The 16,863-nt window shown below is 31.6% G+C and overlaps 2 protein-coding genes across 6 annotated transcripts in view; both read left to right on the top strand.

Moving 5' to 3' along the window:
* Positions 1 to 13,422, top strand: part of LOC130902077 (serine/threonine-protein phosphatase 4 regulatory subunit 1-like) — a 94,247-nt gene extending 80,825 nt beyond the window's left edge. For 4 of the 5 annotated variants that reach the window (XM_057813885.1, XM_057813887.1, XM_057813889.1 and 1 more), the window contains 8 exons: positions 5,973 to 6,143; positions 7,149 to 7,435; positions 7,493 to 8,081; positions 10,604 to 10,694; positions 10,752 to 11,111; positions 11,830 to 12,083; positions 12,601 to 12,871; positions 13,109 to 13,422. In XM_057813885.1, the coding sequence (XP_057669868.1) occupies positions 5,973 to 6,143; positions 7,149 to 7,435; positions 7,493 to 8,081; positions 10,604 to 10,694; positions 10,752 to 11,111; positions 11,830 to 12,083; positions 12,601 to 12,871; positions 13,109 to 13,215 (2,130 nt within the window). In that variant the 3' untranslated portion in view covers positions 13,216 to 13,422. The remainder of the gene's footprint in view (positions 1 to 5,972; positions 6,144 to 7,148; positions 7,436 to 7,492; positions 8,082 to 10,603; positions 10,695 to 10,751; positions 11,112 to 11,829; positions 12,084 to 12,600; positions 12,872 to 13,108) is intronic. The other variant, XM_057813886.1, reaches the window with a different exon arrangement.
* Positions 13,423 to 14,545: 1,123 nt separating this feature from the next.
* On the top strand, positions 14,546 to 16,784 carry LOC130900855 (cell growth-regulating nucleolar protein). The gene is made up of 3 exons (XM_057811764.1): positions 14,546 to 14,790; positions 15,481 to 15,709; positions 15,841 to 16,784. Exons 1-3 carry the CDS (start codon positions 14,666 to 14,668, stop codon positions 16,696 to 16,698), a joined length of 1,212 nt encoding a protein of 403 aa, XP_057667747.1. The 5' UTR covers positions 14,546 to 14,665; the 3' UTR covers positions 16,699 to 16,784.
* Positions 16,785 to 16,863: the final 79 nt, after the last annotated feature.

The raw sequence follows: 16,863 nt of genomic DNA, 5'->3' as shown, positions 1-16,863 counted from the left end.
TGCAGTTTGTTCTGAGCAATTTTGTCTAAAACAGTTTGTTGTATTCACTTCTCTATAACTTTTTATTGTTAAAATGTTTTGAATCAGTTTCATAACTGAAAACTTTGGATAATGCTATTGCACATGTTCATTTTTGTGTTTAAGCAAATCCTGTTGTCAATATCGCTTCAACCACTAGCCTAATATAAAATCATTTAATGAAAGGTATTTAGATCATTAACAGGGGCTTGCGATTTAATCACTGATACCCAAGCCCTTTTTTTTCATATTTATCTGCTCATATTTAGACCATAGTTTTGAGCAACTTCATTGTATGTTTCCCGGTCTTGCTTATTTATTTGGTTCAACAGTACCTCCTGTGACACAAATCATTGATATTCGAGTGATTCGGTGGTACCTTCTCATTTTATTTGGCTTCTTTTATACATTTGCAATTCATATGTAACTGTTGATAATCAAATGATTCAGAAGTTGAAAAATTTTGTTTTCAATAATCTATTTTCCACATCTTAAAGCCTTTTACTAAATTTAATCTTGTTGCCTTAAGTTTTCAATCCTTCTGGTACTCTTATGGTGTATGTTTGAATGACTCTGTCCCATTGGTCCCGTATGTTGTTATTCCTTTTTTTCCCCCCAATGTTCATTTTTTGTATCGTCTATATAGATTGTTAATTTTTAAAATTTTATATAGGAAAAAATATTTACAATTTTTTATTTTTATACTGGGTAATATGCACTATATTTTTGATTGGAGTTTAAGCCGAGATGTTAATTTCTCTGGCCTGCTTTGTTGCCAGATTTTATTGCATATGGATAACAATTTCAAAACATTATTTTCTTGCATATTACAGGGTTTTCATAAATTTTTTTTGTAGGTAATAACGATGCTAAGGGGTAAATTTAAAAATCATAATTCAGTACTCATTGACTTTTTTATGCAAATAAAAAAAGTTATTCACTCTTTTGGATAATAGAAGGAAGTATAATGTAAATGTAATTTTTATTCCACGAGGATATTCATGGTGGTTGACATATTTAACTAGAAAGCCTGGGGAACTCGATGTGTCCAGTTCCATTTATACAATTAATCAAGCCGGTGTCAGAATTCTTGTTTTGGTGGTTATTACCCTCATTTTCAGCTCAAATTCCTTTTAAATAATATGGTGAAAGGTATTGATTTTGTAATTATTATAAATGAAATATTTTATTACTTACGATGTTAAATTAATTGCTTTTTGTTATTGAACAATATAAATCCTTTGATCCTTTGAGGTACATTTTATTTCTCCAAATTATTAATTTGTATTTTATCTCTTTAGAATGTTGTTTACAAATTTCTCATTGATTTTTAATTTTTCGCAAACTGACTCAGTTTTCCATAAGTCTCTTTAACCAATGATTCTCTTTTCCTTTTTGACATTTCTTTGCTTCTTTGCCTGATCTTGACTTTCTTTCAATCGAAATATCTTGTTCATAAAACTTGGCAGTTTTTTGTTCTCAATACTTGAAACTAAATTTCGAACACAGACAACACCTACTTTATTTGCTGATCTGTCTAAAAATGTTTTAATTTTTCTATCCCCATGCCCTTAGTTGATTTTTTTCTTCGGGTTGTTTTGCCTTTAGTAGGTCTCTATTATTTCGCAGGCTTTTGCTAGATCAATGAAACCAAAGTGTAATTTTTTTCTTATTATGTATATCATTATAAAATATTGCTTCTGGTTTTCCTTTGTTGGGTCCAAATCAGAACAGAGTATCTTCTAATGTGTTTAAATTTTTTTTACTTCTGCCATATATTTCACCTAAGTGAATCGTTTGTTACATTCTTGGCTGTCTTCTTTCTTATATTTTGTTGAAATAATTTTTATTTGTCAATCATCGGGGGGACTTTTTTTCACTTTATGTCCTGGTGCTTTGCCCTTTTTGGCTTGGTTATTACAGTGACCATACTTCAGACTTTTTTCTACGGTTTAACTGCTTGTTCTCTCTTAGTCCAAAGAATAATAAGAGACGCCCAGATGGTACTTACTTGTTTTCTTTTTGTACCCAGTCAGGTCTAAAAATCACCCGTAAAGTTATCAACGCGTTTCGGATCAATTTTAGAGTTATGGGATATGCTCAACCAATGAATGTACTCCAAACATTGAGAAATTACAAAAAAATGTTTTGTTAATTTGATCTTCTCAGCTAGATTTCAGTCTCTTTTTTTCTGTTGGTATCTACTTTATAATTATTTTCAACGAATCGCCTTAGTATATATCCAAACCATCTTAGTCTTGGTATTTTTACATTTTTAATTTAAAATAATTAAAAATTTTTAAAAAAAATTTCATATGTTGCATAATACCCAAAAGAAATTCTATGAAAGTGGTTAGGTTAGTTAATTATTATAATTAAAACTATTTTTAAGTTTTCCAGGTAAAAATTCTGTCATGTAGTAATGAAGTGCCGCGCCGCTCATCAAGTGGTTGTGAAACGGATATTCGACTCGTATCACAGCCAGCTTTGATGAGCGATGCAACATTTATAACACAATCAGATTCGAAGTTATGTTCCGGTTCTGTTTGTCCTGGGGGGCACACTGGTTGTTGTATGCTTTCGCTCATCAACTGGATGTGAAATGTTTTTTCAATTTCATATCACAGCCAGCTTTGATGAGCGTAAGAGTGCAATTTTTACAACGTATGAAGATCGAGAAGAATTATCAACATTATGTGAGTTGATTATTATGTAAACATTGTTTTTCGTTTTTTTTGTAATTAACCAAATAAAACTATGATTCATGTTGAACTGTTACTTTATATGTGGGTCAATTTTGAAATAAGAACCGATTGCGCGTCTTGTCAATTACTTCTACATTACAACTCACTGCCGGTGTAAACTTGAGCTACTTGTGTCTATGTCAACTTGCAATCACCTGCAGACTGTTGAAGCTCAGTTATAATTGACCCTAGGGCACTAATCTTTTAATGAACGCTTATCGCTACCTATAATTGCAACCAAAAAATAGTTTTATTGAATAAAGTACTCATTTATTTTAAATTATTTTATTTTGTAACATCTGTCCATTTATTTTTTTTATAGAGGCAACTTCTAAAAAATATTTTCGTCGATTTATGGCAATCTAGAGATTTCAAGAATTCGAAGGTTCCTGATTAAGTCTTATATATAAAGCAGACGTAAGTCAGTCAACAATTAGATTATACCTTTTTAGACATCGCCAAGGTATCCGATAAAGTCTGGTATAATGGACTACTGTATAAAATAAGGAATGACCAACCGCATAACCTCCTGACAGTCCGTTGTACTAGACTTTATCATATACCTGAGCGATATCTAGAAAGGTATCTGAACAGTATTATATATTCTTCTGTATTCAGTCCTAGTATTCATTATGCCGTCAAATTGTTAACTCACTTACGACTGCTAGACTCTCGCCTTCGAATTTTTGTAATCTCTAGATTAGAAGTCCTTTTTTAGAAGTTGCTTCTATAAAAAAACAGATGTTACAAAAAATACTCGGAGCTCCCGCGGAATTTTAGCTTCAATAATATATTACAACAGAACAGGGAAAGTTCATAAATACACTCGTGAGGAAAAAAATCGACGCGGTCAAAAAATCTGTAGCTTTCATTCTTTTTCTGATTTTAGCATACTGAGTTATTTTTTTTTCATATTTAGTGTCCCCTCTCTTGGTCCTAATAACAGTTACCAATCGTTTTATAATTGATCGAATAAGTTTCTTTACAAATCTTTTTCTATGCTATCCCATTTTTCATTGAGCGCCGTTTTGTGTTCCGATTTCGAGGCTTGCTCAAGATTTCTAGCCTGGACTTTTAAGTTCATCACATAAATGCTCGCTAGGATTTAAATCAGGACTACGCGCTGGCCAATCCATACGGATTGATATTATACTGCATTAGTATGAAGTTTTAGTCAATCGTGATTCCTTACAATTTTTTCTATGTATCGGTCCTGCTTTAATACCCCCGCTCCACCGCCAGTTTCAATGAAAACCAACTCTGTTTTCGCTTCAATTGTAATATCCGCCCAAACCATCTGGGAACCTCCTCCAGAAGCCATGTATTATGTATACGTCTTTTAGGTCTTCTGTAGACACGTCCTGTTTTTATTTATGTCAGGTTGAAAGAGCACTTAGCTCATTTAAACTATGAACTATTATGTAAAAATGTATTCACCAGTTAATTGTTTGATGCAATTGAAAGTGGTGAGCTTTTTAAATAATTAATAGTTTAATGGGACAAAGGGTAAGTATATATGGGTAGGTCAAGTTAATAGTCTCTAAAAACAATAACTTTGTTTTTGAAACGCTCAGACATTATGTTCAGTCTAATATTAATTTTTTATTACACCTGTCACATTTTTCATTAACGATTAGAGAAATATACGTTTTATATAAAAATTTGGAAAATATTAGTGCTTAATTTCCGAAACTATCTGATGTATCCTTGGGGTATTCGCTGAAAAGTGTGTTGGTATTAAACACCCCACTATTATACCGTTAGACTAATCGCAAAAGTTGACTTTCAATCCCTGAAGACAATAATTTGGTTATCGAAACGCGCGTCATACAATGATGTGACAGTATAAACGTCCTATGTCAAAAAAATACGTAGAAAACTTAATTACATTACACGGCATTATAGATCGAAGAAAAATAGTAAACCAAAACATTCACGCATAGTGCACGTGATCAGGGTCGAAAACGCCAGGACCACACTTCGTATTATTTTGCGGTTTTACACATCAGATTAATTATATGAATTATAAATAATTATTACAAAAATATACAATATGAACGTAAAGTTTGGAATGTGCCAAAATATGGGACACATTCGTTTAAATATTTTTATTTACATATTGCATCTTATTGCTAACAGCGAATGCAGAAATCAAATATTAATATTGAAATAAAGTCTACAGTTTTTACCTCGATAAACATTTTCTTATTCCTCATCGGATGAAATTGAGCTTGAACACTCGAAATCCCGAAATATTTGCAGTTGTTTTGGAAATAACGTCACCATTTTTATAAATATTCGCAATCATTTTCTTTTCGCTAGTATTAAACGGAGCTGTTTGGTAATTTCAACAATCTCTTACGATGCTCGGGGTATACACGTGCTGATCATTGTTTTTGTGTGTTTACAATAATTTTTTTTTCGCTAGCATTAAAACGAAGCTTTTTACTTATGTCAACAATCTGTTACGATGCCGTACCTGTAGTACACATGATCTAACAGTTTCTTCAGCGATGCGGCGCTTGCCTTCCCACGCCGTTTTTTATTTGTGGTATATTATGGTGTCACTAATTTGTACAATAACGATGCAGCGCCGCGTTTCGCCCGGGGTATTCACGCACTGATCATTGTTTTGGTTTACTATTTTTTTTATAGACTTACTCAAAATTAGGATGTAAACAAAACGTATATCGTTTTGGTATTATTCTACCTTTTTCATCTCAAGCCACATTTTTAATTAATTTAGTCTACTAGAAATGTAAAAAATTGGGTTATCGAGGTGTTTTTTGTGAATAACTTTACTATTAACGAATCTCGTCTCTACATTGTATCCCCCATTAATTAAAAGTCCAACTCGTATGTTCTTCAGCTCATCTTCATCAATATTTTTCTGCTGCTCATTTAGTAGTGGTTTTACTTGATCTGTTTTGTGCTTTTCATTGTAAGATGTTTATAAAAGACAATTTTTTTATAACATGTACGACTATTTTACAAAATGGAGTTTAATTTGATACTCAAAGCTGATCTTTCAGTACGAACTTAACAGTTTAACATGAATATTTAAAAGATAAAACGAACATAAATCAAAAATTAATTTAGAGCAAAAGTTAGCATCATTTCAAATAGTTTGGCTTATATTTCACAAATCGCAATAATATGGAAGCACATCACACTTTTCACCCCATATTTTTATTTGGTTTTTTTTTCCAGTTAATGAGCAAATTGGCACCGTTACTTGGTCGGGATGTCACCGAACGAGTATTCCTCGGCCGTTTCGCCGAATTATGTTCCAGTTCGAAGTCTTATATACGTAAAGTATGCGCCGCGTATTTTGGACACTTTTGCGCAGTCGTCAGTAGAGAATCCGTTGAAAAAATTTTGGTAAGTACAAGAAACAATATGGTCATTTTGAGAGGTTCACTAGACTAGCTGATTATGCCGTTGAATTATTTTTTTCTGCATAAAACTTGAATATATGTCTATTAACTTTTAAACTCAAATTTCGTGATGTAAGTAAAAATTTTTTTCTTATTGTATTAAAAATTACAAACACATTTGGGCTCTTCAATATCTCATACTTTTTTGAACTTTGTTATTTGTTTTGCCCTTTCAGACTTCTATGATTTACGTAAATTACACATTTTTGGACACTACACAAAAAATGTAAGAAAGGGTTGCTAAAATTAAAAATTTGCAGCAACTCTGAATAATATTTACAAGTCTATTAGCACAGCATTATTTGATAAATATTTTTTTTGACTGGACTGAGTTAATGCAATTTTTTTCAAAATTTCCCCTCTTCTAACATTTTAAATTAATATATAATTTGTTGGATACTGTTTTTTTAGTGTAAAGTTTCCAAAAGTGCAGTTGGCATAGTTGCAGTCATCATTCAAAGATCCCCTCAAATTTTCAACCCATTCCCAAAATATTTCAAAAACTTCAAGTATCTCGTAGTGATTGTAACGCTGTTAACATAGGACAAACATAACAGAATTTAGAAAATGGATTAAAAAATAAACAATTCAAGATATCTCGAAAATAAAACTGCCAAAGCTACTCATTTTATCGGGCATAAAGTAAAAACTATTTTTTGTGATTGAAAATATCTAATCCTGCTCCTATCTTCTAATCACCAGTGAAACGCATTTTAATCTGGCGAAAGATCTTTATTTACTCACTGTCACTGACATTCTAACATAGGAAAAACATCACAGAATTTAGAAAATAGATTAAAAAATCATAAATTCCAGAAATCTCTAAACTAAAATTGCTAAAGGAAAAACTATTTTTTGTGATTTTAAATAGATTTTTATTTATTTTATGTTATATTTATGTTCACGTTGTAGGTGATTTATTGATTGATATAATTATGTTTTGTTTTAGTTGCCCCAATATTTAACATTGTGTGTAGATGAAACCTGGTTGGTGAGAAAATCTTGCGCATATGTAGTTACGTATGTGTCGTGTGCTTGTACGTACACCACGAGAACAACGAAATTGGCCCCCGCTTTTGCTGTTTTACTCCAAGACGATTGTCGATGGGTTAGAGTATCGGCTTTCCAATCGTTGGGACATTTCATATCGACTTTTGCTAATCCGCCCATCACAATGATGGAATATAATAGTAACGGAGACTTGGTTTTGATTGATGGAGCAGGCAGGGAATATTTGTAAGTAGAATTTTTCATCGAAAATATATTAAATTAATCGACGATTTTTCTTTTTAGCGTTCCTACACTCACCATGACTGAACGAGTGGCTTTACTTAGTACGGAGAAATTCAATTTTTTCGCATACTACGACGATTACGATGTAGATACTGAGGAGCTAATCGCGAATGGATCAGACGTTACTGCAGGAGATTCGAACAAGTTGCAAGAAACTAAAAGCGGCGATAATTATATCGAAAATTTAATAAACATAAAAGATATTTTAGAAGAACCAAATAATGTGATATCGTCTAAAACAGAATGTGATACTAGTGAAATTATTAACAAAGAGTTAAAAGATGATAAACAAAATATTAAACTATGTGTAAATAATACGGATTTAAATATAGAAAATAGTAAAAATTTAAATAGTAATGATAAAGAACTGTGTCAATTAAATTCGAATGTCTGTAAAGAAGAAAATAAAGACATACGCGACAACGACATTAAGGTAAATATCAATAATAACGGTACGATACAAGATGATTTGCATTTATTTTACTCACACAATTATTGGTATATAAGTCCCGAGTTGCCTTTAGATCCGAACATAGTTACCGCTGGGGATTATAGTATATTAGTTGCCGATGGTACTGGAGATGCTCGAGTAAGTATCATTATTTATATTTTAATCACACCTTTTAAAATTCGTTTTTATACATTTTTAAATTATTTTGTTAGAGGCGATCGGATAAGAAAATTTCAACTTTAGAAAAAAATAATTCACTCACATTTGAATAATTACCGGACAATGACCGATGTAATCGCTAGAAATAGCGAAACGAATGCACAAAGTGTTTCTCCAATAATATCGCATGAAGCTCTGGTACAAAATATGATCCTTGCCAAAAGGGGCTCCTGCCCCTTTTGGCAAGCCTACCTGCTTCCTCATTACCTGGTATAACCTGCTTGGTAGTGCTTAGGATTTATTTACACTCCTACGTTAGCTTGGACTTGCATTCTGGACCTTCAAGACCGCTTGGCTATCAAAAAGAATATATATGTGTATTTTGATCCAAAAATGTCCAATTCTGCTTTTTGGGCTATCGTCTAATCACAAGTGAAACGCATTTTGATCTGGAGAAAGATTTTTATTGACCCATAGTCACTGATGTTCTGACATAATAATTTCCTATTTACAATTAGACAACACTACAAGAATGTGACCAAGACAGAGATACAACCTCTTGTGTCTATTATCATCTTACCACTAGAATGTGTTAACCATATACTTAAGTGGAATAAAGTGTTCCTTATTTCACCCTCCAATAACGTATCGTTTCTTATTACCTAATTTTTGTCAGACAGCATATACACGGATACTGGGCTAGAAATAGCGCCGAATAAAATGAAAAGGAAACTTAGGTTAGGAATAACTTCAGACCGGAACCAGGGAATTTCGAAGCAACTTTTGACATTACATCGTTATTCTAATGTGGTTGAATTAAATTAATTATTATTATTCAGTTGATTGTACATTATTAAGAAATTTGTGAATGTTATTGGTTTGAAAAAGTTGTAATTGTTTTAAAGGGATGAGTTTTTTAAATTTTTTCATTCGTTGAAGTACAAATCGCTACGATCTGCTTTTCTCATTCGCGTAAGCTTCTCAGTGTAGCTAATTTATTTTGGTTCAGCACAATATCCCATATTTTGAAATATTTTTGCTACCGTAAGTATTTCGAAGTTTTATAGGTGTATTTTGACGTTGATATTGTGAACGTTTTTTTTTAATTCATTTTTTTTTTCATTTGTCACTGTATTAATTGAGAAGCTATTATTTTTGTGCAACTAATTGAAGGGGGTATTTTGGTCTAGAAGCCTTGAAACTAACTTTTTAAGAATATAAAAAAAGTAAAAAAAGGTCGGTTAAGTGGGGGCTACAAAAAAACGGTGCACCCCTGATTCCCACGATTCCAGCCCTTGTCGTGATCTGGAACTAAAAAATTGCAAAATTTTTAATCTGTAAAAGGAATTTCACAAAATGGCGTTGACATGAAATATCAATTTTTTTCTTCCCTCCCTTTTTTTGTTCTTTTTAAATCCAAGGCAGACGCGTTAGATACAGGTTTAAACTTTGAAAATATACAAAAAAATCGATTTTTTAAAATTTCAAGATCAGAATACCCCCATAAGGCTGTGTATGTTTAGCTTTACGTTGACAATACCAATCAAATTAGTTTATTTCTTTAATTGTGTTGAATGAAACAACACAATTTCATACATTATTCGTAAACACATTTCTTTCGATTTTATTCTACAGGATGTTTCCTAAGTAATCTAAAATATTTAGCAGTCACTTTGTCACTCCATTTTATAACGAAAGGTTCCTATAAACAAGTATGTCGTTAATGAGATACAGGGTGTTAAATTGTTTGTAATGTAAGGTTCTTGTCGTCTATGGTATTATTTAAAATGAAATAGTCATTAGGTTGGATAAAAAGTTAATATAAAAAAAAGTTAACGATATAAATATCAAATTAAAAGAAACAAAAATGGAAATATTAGACTTCTAGGGGATGTTTGTATTTTGACTGGAAGTGTACATTTTGAACATAATGCTATAAGATGTACTATTGTTCCTTTATGTTTAACACATATTGTTGCTTCTAATCAAATGATAATAACCCTGTATTTCATTAACTACAACACTCCTACTCTTAAAGCCCTCCAAATATCCATTACTACCAGAAAAATGATTAACAATCGGCTTACTCCTAAATTCTAGAGCACTTTTAATCATTTGGTATATTTCTTCTAGCTACTTTATCCATGTCAAATAATTTTTTTTGCCCATAAACTGATAACACATTTCCTTATTATTTTGAAAAATTCTATAGACTTGATTTCGGCGCAGTTTGTCGGATGACTTTCCACTGTGGTGTTCCAATAATAACTCATAAAAGGATGTTCAAGAAGAAATTATCGAAAATTAAATAAAATTCCCAGAACAGAGGTATTTCAATGAGTGTTTAAACCAGGTTTCACTGTAATTCGGGATGAGTTTTTTTGAATTTATAAATTTTGTTCTAATCCATATCCATTCCACCACAGGTGTACCGAAACACATTCCTTTTTACTCATATTACATACCAACGGGATTGTATAATAGTTTTTTTTTCTTTTCAGGTTACTTCACAAAATAATTCAACTTTGAACAATACGACCGATAACAACAATTCAACTATATCATTGGAAGATATAGACGAACAGAATAAAGGTAAACATTTTAATTTTTATTAAGTACCATATTTATTAATCACAATAATAATTTTAGGCCAGGAATCTAAAGATACCGCTGCAAATGAAGAACCAGAACAAACAATAGTTCCTCAAATTTTAATAGACCGTTTTATATCAATGACATACCCGATATTATCGCTTAACGTCGAAGATGAAGTGGCTTACTATTGCGCGCAATTTTTACCGGCAGTAGTTTTAACATTGGGTCGTTCTAATTGGCACTTGCTCAAAGATACCGTATTTTCTTTAGCCGGGAACATGCAATATAAAGTTAGAAGGACAGTAGCTAGTAGCCTACACGAATTGGCCATCATTCTAGGACCTGAAATTGCCACCAACAGTTTAACTCAATTGTTCGAAGGTTTCCTCAAAGATCTTGATGAAGTAAGAATAGGTGAGGAATCTCTTCAGCTTTTACAATTGAATAACAACAAAACAATCATGAACCCCTAGATATCATAACACCAAACCTACCGATTGTACCACCCAAATTCCCGTTTTAGTATTAATTCAGGTCGGGACCTATATTTTTCTGATTTCTTTTTTTCCTATATCTCGTTAGCTGATAGTTCAAGTCGCTACGCTTCTTTCCTGTCCAGTCCCTCGCACTCGACATCTAAACACATTCCATGGTAGATTCAATAGAATCTGCAGGTCCTTCATTGTGCGTGTGATAATTACGGCCACCATATTACATTAGGAAGAGCCCTGTGGGTATCTTTATGCTCAGCATATAGAGATGTATTAGAAGAAAATGGAATAAAATAATTAGAACTGAAAATCAGAACATAGTTATTAGAGATGGCCGATGGAGAACACAAAAGAGGGCTGGATGAGGACAGATAATGAATTTGAGATTAAAGAATGGAGGACAAGTTGAATGCATGGAACATGTTTAGAGAATGTTTAAATATTTGATGACAAAAATGCTGCAGAGAAAACGAGGAAGGTCATAAAAAATATTCGGATCTAGAAAGAATAAAATGAACCATAAAAGAATTTGAAATTGCAAACTGTTCATTACCATTTTTGCCCTTTGTAACAAAGTCCAAAATTTCATAATCTATTCGTACTAATATGTGCGATATTCAAAAATTTTTTTTATAAATTAGGTATATTGAGACATCTAGCGGCTTTTTTGAAATTAATCGATGCGCCTAAAAGGAATACATATCTTCCGAGGTTTTCGGAGTTCTTACAGACCGACAACGAATGGAACTGGAGATTTAGGGAGAAATTAGCTAACCAATTATTAAAAGCAATGGATTTGTTCAAGCCGAAAGATGTTGCGAAGCATATTTTCGGAATTTCCATGGATTTGTTAAGTGATAAAGTTGCGGCTGTCAGACAGGCAGCTTTAGCATTGGTAAGTATTATCAAGAAACATTCGATATGTAATTAAAAAATAGGATGAATTACTTTATTAAAAACAAAACGATAATTTTAATTAAACTCTTATCTACCTAACTATCCTTGGTTGGCAAGTATTTGTCCTAACGTGGTATATAGGCTTTATAGGTTATGTCAGAGGTTCTAAACTTAACCCATCGCCCCCTTTCAGTACAAATATGGCATGGCGGCGCACCTTGATTAATTTACCCATTTTGCATTACATTTCATTTTTAATTTATCTCATAGTTAATTGTTAATATATTATTACATAGCAAAAATATTAAAAAAGATTGTTGCTACTTTTATAACAACACACAATTCAAGATTTCTAACATTTCTCACAGATTGGTCAGTTTAGGAACCACTGGGTTATGTACTTTTTTGTTAGCTTTCTCGTTATGCTGAATACTTTAATAATTGAAATAGATGCAAGCGATTGCTTCTATAAAAATTAATTCACCGTATATTTGAAGTAATTTTGTTTTTTCTAGGTTGTAAAATTGATATCGTATACATCGTCTGAGCTAAACTTAACGTCAAATTTATTAATGAAGTTAGTTGAAAATTTTGCTCATTCGAAAAAATGGAAACGTAGACAGACGTTCTGTTTATTGTGTATAGAATTGTTGAATGAAGATGCCTTAGATTATGAGTTATTCATATCAGAAGTGATGCCCCATTTGCTAGATTTGAGTTGGGACCCAGTGGCCAATATTCGTTTAGTCGTTGCCAGATGCATATCTAAATATATTTATAAAAATGGTGAGTTTTTTTCCTATTGTTTAAATACAGTATCATCTCGAATTAACAAGAAGTTCGAGTATTGAGTCAAAAAAAAAGTTTTTAGTTTGTTAATTGCCACTCTGGCTTCTTTATTAGATGTTCAACATCTACTACAGAATCGGTATCATCACCGTAATTTCGTCTTTTTCTTAACCGGCGCTACGCAAATGATTTCAATAAGACTCGAGTTTTAGATTCTTCTCTATTTGTTTTTAGAAAAATTTATAGAAGCTTCCAGAAACGATTACGAGGGTATCGAAGCTGTCTTAAGAAGACTTCAAGCAGATAAAGATTGTGATGTACGTCAATGCGCAGAGATTTAATAAAAACTTATATATATTTTGTTGTAAAATAGGTTAACAACCAATTGTTTCTCAGTGGCCTAAAGATTTAGATTCATCTTTTAATTATTAGACTTAATATTTCATTTCTGTATGTTTGTTCATTAGATTATTTTGTATATTTTGTTGTACTTTTTTATTATGTGTAATATATGTATGAATTTTCAAAAAATATATTTGTCTAAATTCTTGATTGTTTTAATTTTATAACAAACATCTCATTCTTTGGCATGGCATCCATTTTTGGGATAAATTTCATTGACTATCTTGAAAAAGGAAAAAACCATCAGCGGCGAGTATTATGCAACGTTTAAGCAAAGAAATCAAGCAAAACGACCACATTTGGCCAAGAAGAAGAAGACAATTGCTGGTTCATGCACCCTATTCGCCAGTTTTAGCCCCCTCGAATTATTTTCTGGTCGCCGACTAGAAAAAATGAATAGAATCAGTAAAAATTGACTTATCCAATTCTTGTGAGTAATTAGAAGATATTTTCTTTAAAATCGCGTGTAATTACAACCTCAATTCAAATTTTGAATAGAATAAAATAACTAAGTTGAAATTTTTGGAACCGTTTGGCGATATTCATACTGAACACAACATTCACAATTACACTGTCTGAGGCACATCAGGCTTTGAAGACGATAACTTTGTTATCTGAGGTTAACCAAAACTAGTTTTATACTTAATTTTTCCACCAATAAACCTTCTCCCGCGAAAATTAATTCCAGCAGGACATCCTCCTTGGCGGAATGTCCAAGAAATTGGCCATCTAGCAATTTTAATGCTTTCAAATGCATCCAACAATTTATTATCGGATACATTTTTTAACAATTTTACATTATTAATATTTATGTCATGATTATGATTTTAAATGAGCTATGTGCTCTTTAAACCGGACAATAACGGATCTCTTAGTCTGCCCAATATTCTTCTCGTCACAATTACAGCTGGCCAGAACAATATGGAGTCTTATGAAAGTACACAAATTGACTTTTTAAATGCTTATTTGCAATTATTTCGTAATGAAGCTGGATAAAAATAAGTAAGTATTATACTGAGTTAATTTTATTTTATATACACAAAACACATAAGTACAAACAACTTTATAACATTGATCAGCAATGAGACGTCGAAAAAAACCTGAAAACTCTTTCAAGATTCGAGGCAAATAAATATTTTCTGTGTGTTTAAAAATTCAAATGGCTGAGTGCGACCTGAGTAGTGAGATCGAAATAAAGTGGATTGCCGAAAGATACCGAACACTCAGAGTCATCAGATGTACATATTCGAACGCAGTAAATCTGTCACAGTACATAAAATCTGTCATTTGTGTAAATTGTGTTTGAATGGTAAATAAGAGTAGGGGAAATAGTGTGCATATTTATACTTAAAATTTTATATATAAATTTCTTTATATATTTATATAAGAATGGTTGTATTTACGTGCAATCATTGCGGTGAAAGTTTACGTAAGCAAGGAATTGAAAAACACTACAGCTTTGTATGTCGAAATGTAAAATCAGTAACATGTGTGGACTGCTTTAAAGATTTTAGGTTAGTTTTTCCACTATCGTATTTTAGTATTGGGAGGTTTATCTAATAGCAGTAAAATGTTTAATTCTAGTTTCCACAGTAATTTAATGGAAATATTTTATTTCTCAATTGTCCCTTAACATAATATAGTTGCTTCCAAAATGCACAATTTGAGCATCCAATGGAGCATGTGGGTGCGCAAAAATATAACGTATGTTTAAAATTGCTGTTTTTGAAATTGGGCGTCAAATACGGTCGCGTTTTCCACGTGCTTCTTAAGCACAAGATACATAATTGGGCTTCACGAGTTTAAAAATTGGGATTTGAGATTATGTAGGAATTTATTTAGATTTATACTCTCATTTTTGAAATTGAATAACAACGAAGCTGCTCAAAAAAATTCTCTTACATTAATGAGTGCCAAAACAAGTTCAGAATATGCTTTATTAATATAATTAAAAGTATATTTGCAATGTACTTCTGTAGTATTCATATTTTGTAATCAATTAATCGAGTACCTTGTATTTGGGATACGGCAACAAATCATTTCTGATCTTCTAAAATTTGCAACTTGACATAAAGCTCACCGAAGTTTGTTCCAATTTATTCTTATGTGCTAAGCTTATACGCGTTGATCCCATAGATTTCGTACATAAAGTGCTTAATAAATTGAAAAGTAGCTTATATATATTCGTTTTTTTATAATTATAGAGAAGAAGAATATGTTGCTCACACTAAATGTTTAACAGAAGAAGAGCGATATGCTGCCAAGGGCTCTTTACCCAATGGAGTAGTAAAAAAAGGTGAATTGAAACAAGAATCATGGGTAGATATGGTAAAATCAATTCTCAAAGACGATAAATTAACTGCGCCCCAAAGAAGTTTGCTGAGCACTATTTCTTCCTACAATAACATTCCTCGAAAAAAGCCGAAATTTTTGGTATGCTACCTAATATTTTAAACTGAATAATATATTGAGAAAAATTTTAATGTGTATACATAATTGATTGGAGTGATATTACAAGAGTATTATAAGAGATTTAGATTTTAGATTTGAATATTTTTTTTTAGAATTTTATTAGGAGTTCATCTGGGGGTAGAGTGAATATGAAAGTAGTTGAAGATGTATGGAATATTATAGAAAGCTACAAAATCAATAAAGGGAAACAGCAACAAGATTCTAAGAAAAGAAAAAATTTTGAAAATACTCTTAACAATGATACTAACACCCATTCACAAAAAAAGAAAAAGAAATTAGAAGAACCCAATGGATTGAATCATTCAAATAATATAAACGACACTGATGTACATCAGTCAAAAAAGAAAATAAGGAAAAACAATGATCAACAACAGGAGATTAATTTAGAGGAGACCCAAAAAGGGGAAGTTAATAAAGAAGCCAATGGAATAGATGATAATTCAAATAACATACTTGACATTAGTAATACTGAAGTGCATCACTCTAAAAAGAAAAAGAAGAAAAACAAACATCAAGACCAGGAAATTGATTCGGTTGAGTACCAAAAAGGAGAAGTTGATATAAAAGAAGAAATAGAAAACAATGATATGGATAATTCAAGTAAAGTAACTGAGCTGGATCAATCAAAAAAGACAAAAAACAAACATAAACATGAGGAAATTGATTCAATGGAGTCACAAGTAGAAAAAAATGATACTCTAGCAGAAACATCTACAGAGGATTTGAAACCAACCGGAAAGTTTGATTTTCAAGCTCAAATAATTCGAATTTTAGAAAAGAAAACACTGATTTCACTAAATAAACTTCAAAAAAAGGTAATTAATGCACATCTAAAATATTCGGGTGAAGTTGAAACTAATCCAAAAATTATAAAACGATTTAATAAGAGTCTGAAAAAAATTTCTAATATTGAAATTGTAGATAACTGTGTTTCATTTAAAACAAACTGACAATAATTTGTGTAGATCGAAAGTGAAATTTTTAGAACTAGTTATTAGTGTAATTAAATTTGGAATAAAATAAACATTATTGACAATATTGTCTTTTTTTCTGTATTTACTGGAATCCTTTTATCCTTCGGGAATCCATTGAAGCGGAAATACCTCGTCAAGATT

This window comes from Diorhabda carinulata, chromosome X (genome assembly GCF_026250575.1).
Source record: "Diorhabda carinulata isolate Delta chromosome X, icDioCari1.1, whole genome shotgun sequence".
In the NCBI taxonomy this organism is placed as follows: Eukaryota; Metazoa; Arthropoda; class Insecta; order Coleoptera; family Chrysomelidae; genus Diorhabda; species Diorhabda carinulata.
Note: the sequence above shows the minus strand (reverse complement) of the source record. Positions and strands in the feature narration are given on the sequence as shown.

Coding starts and splice junctions, on each gene's coding strand:
- LOC130900855 (XM_057811764.1), top strand. CDS start 14,666: ATGGTTGTATTTACGTGCAATCATTGCGGTGAAAGTTTACGTAAGCAA. Junction 14,791..15,480: donor GACTGCTTTAAAGATTTTAG/GTTAGTTTTTCC, acceptor TTATAATTATAG/AGAAGAAGAATATGTTGCTC. Junction 15,710..15,840: donor GAAAAAAGCCGAAATTTTTG/GTATGCTACCTA, acceptor ATTTTTTTTTAG/AATTTTATTAGGAGTTCATC.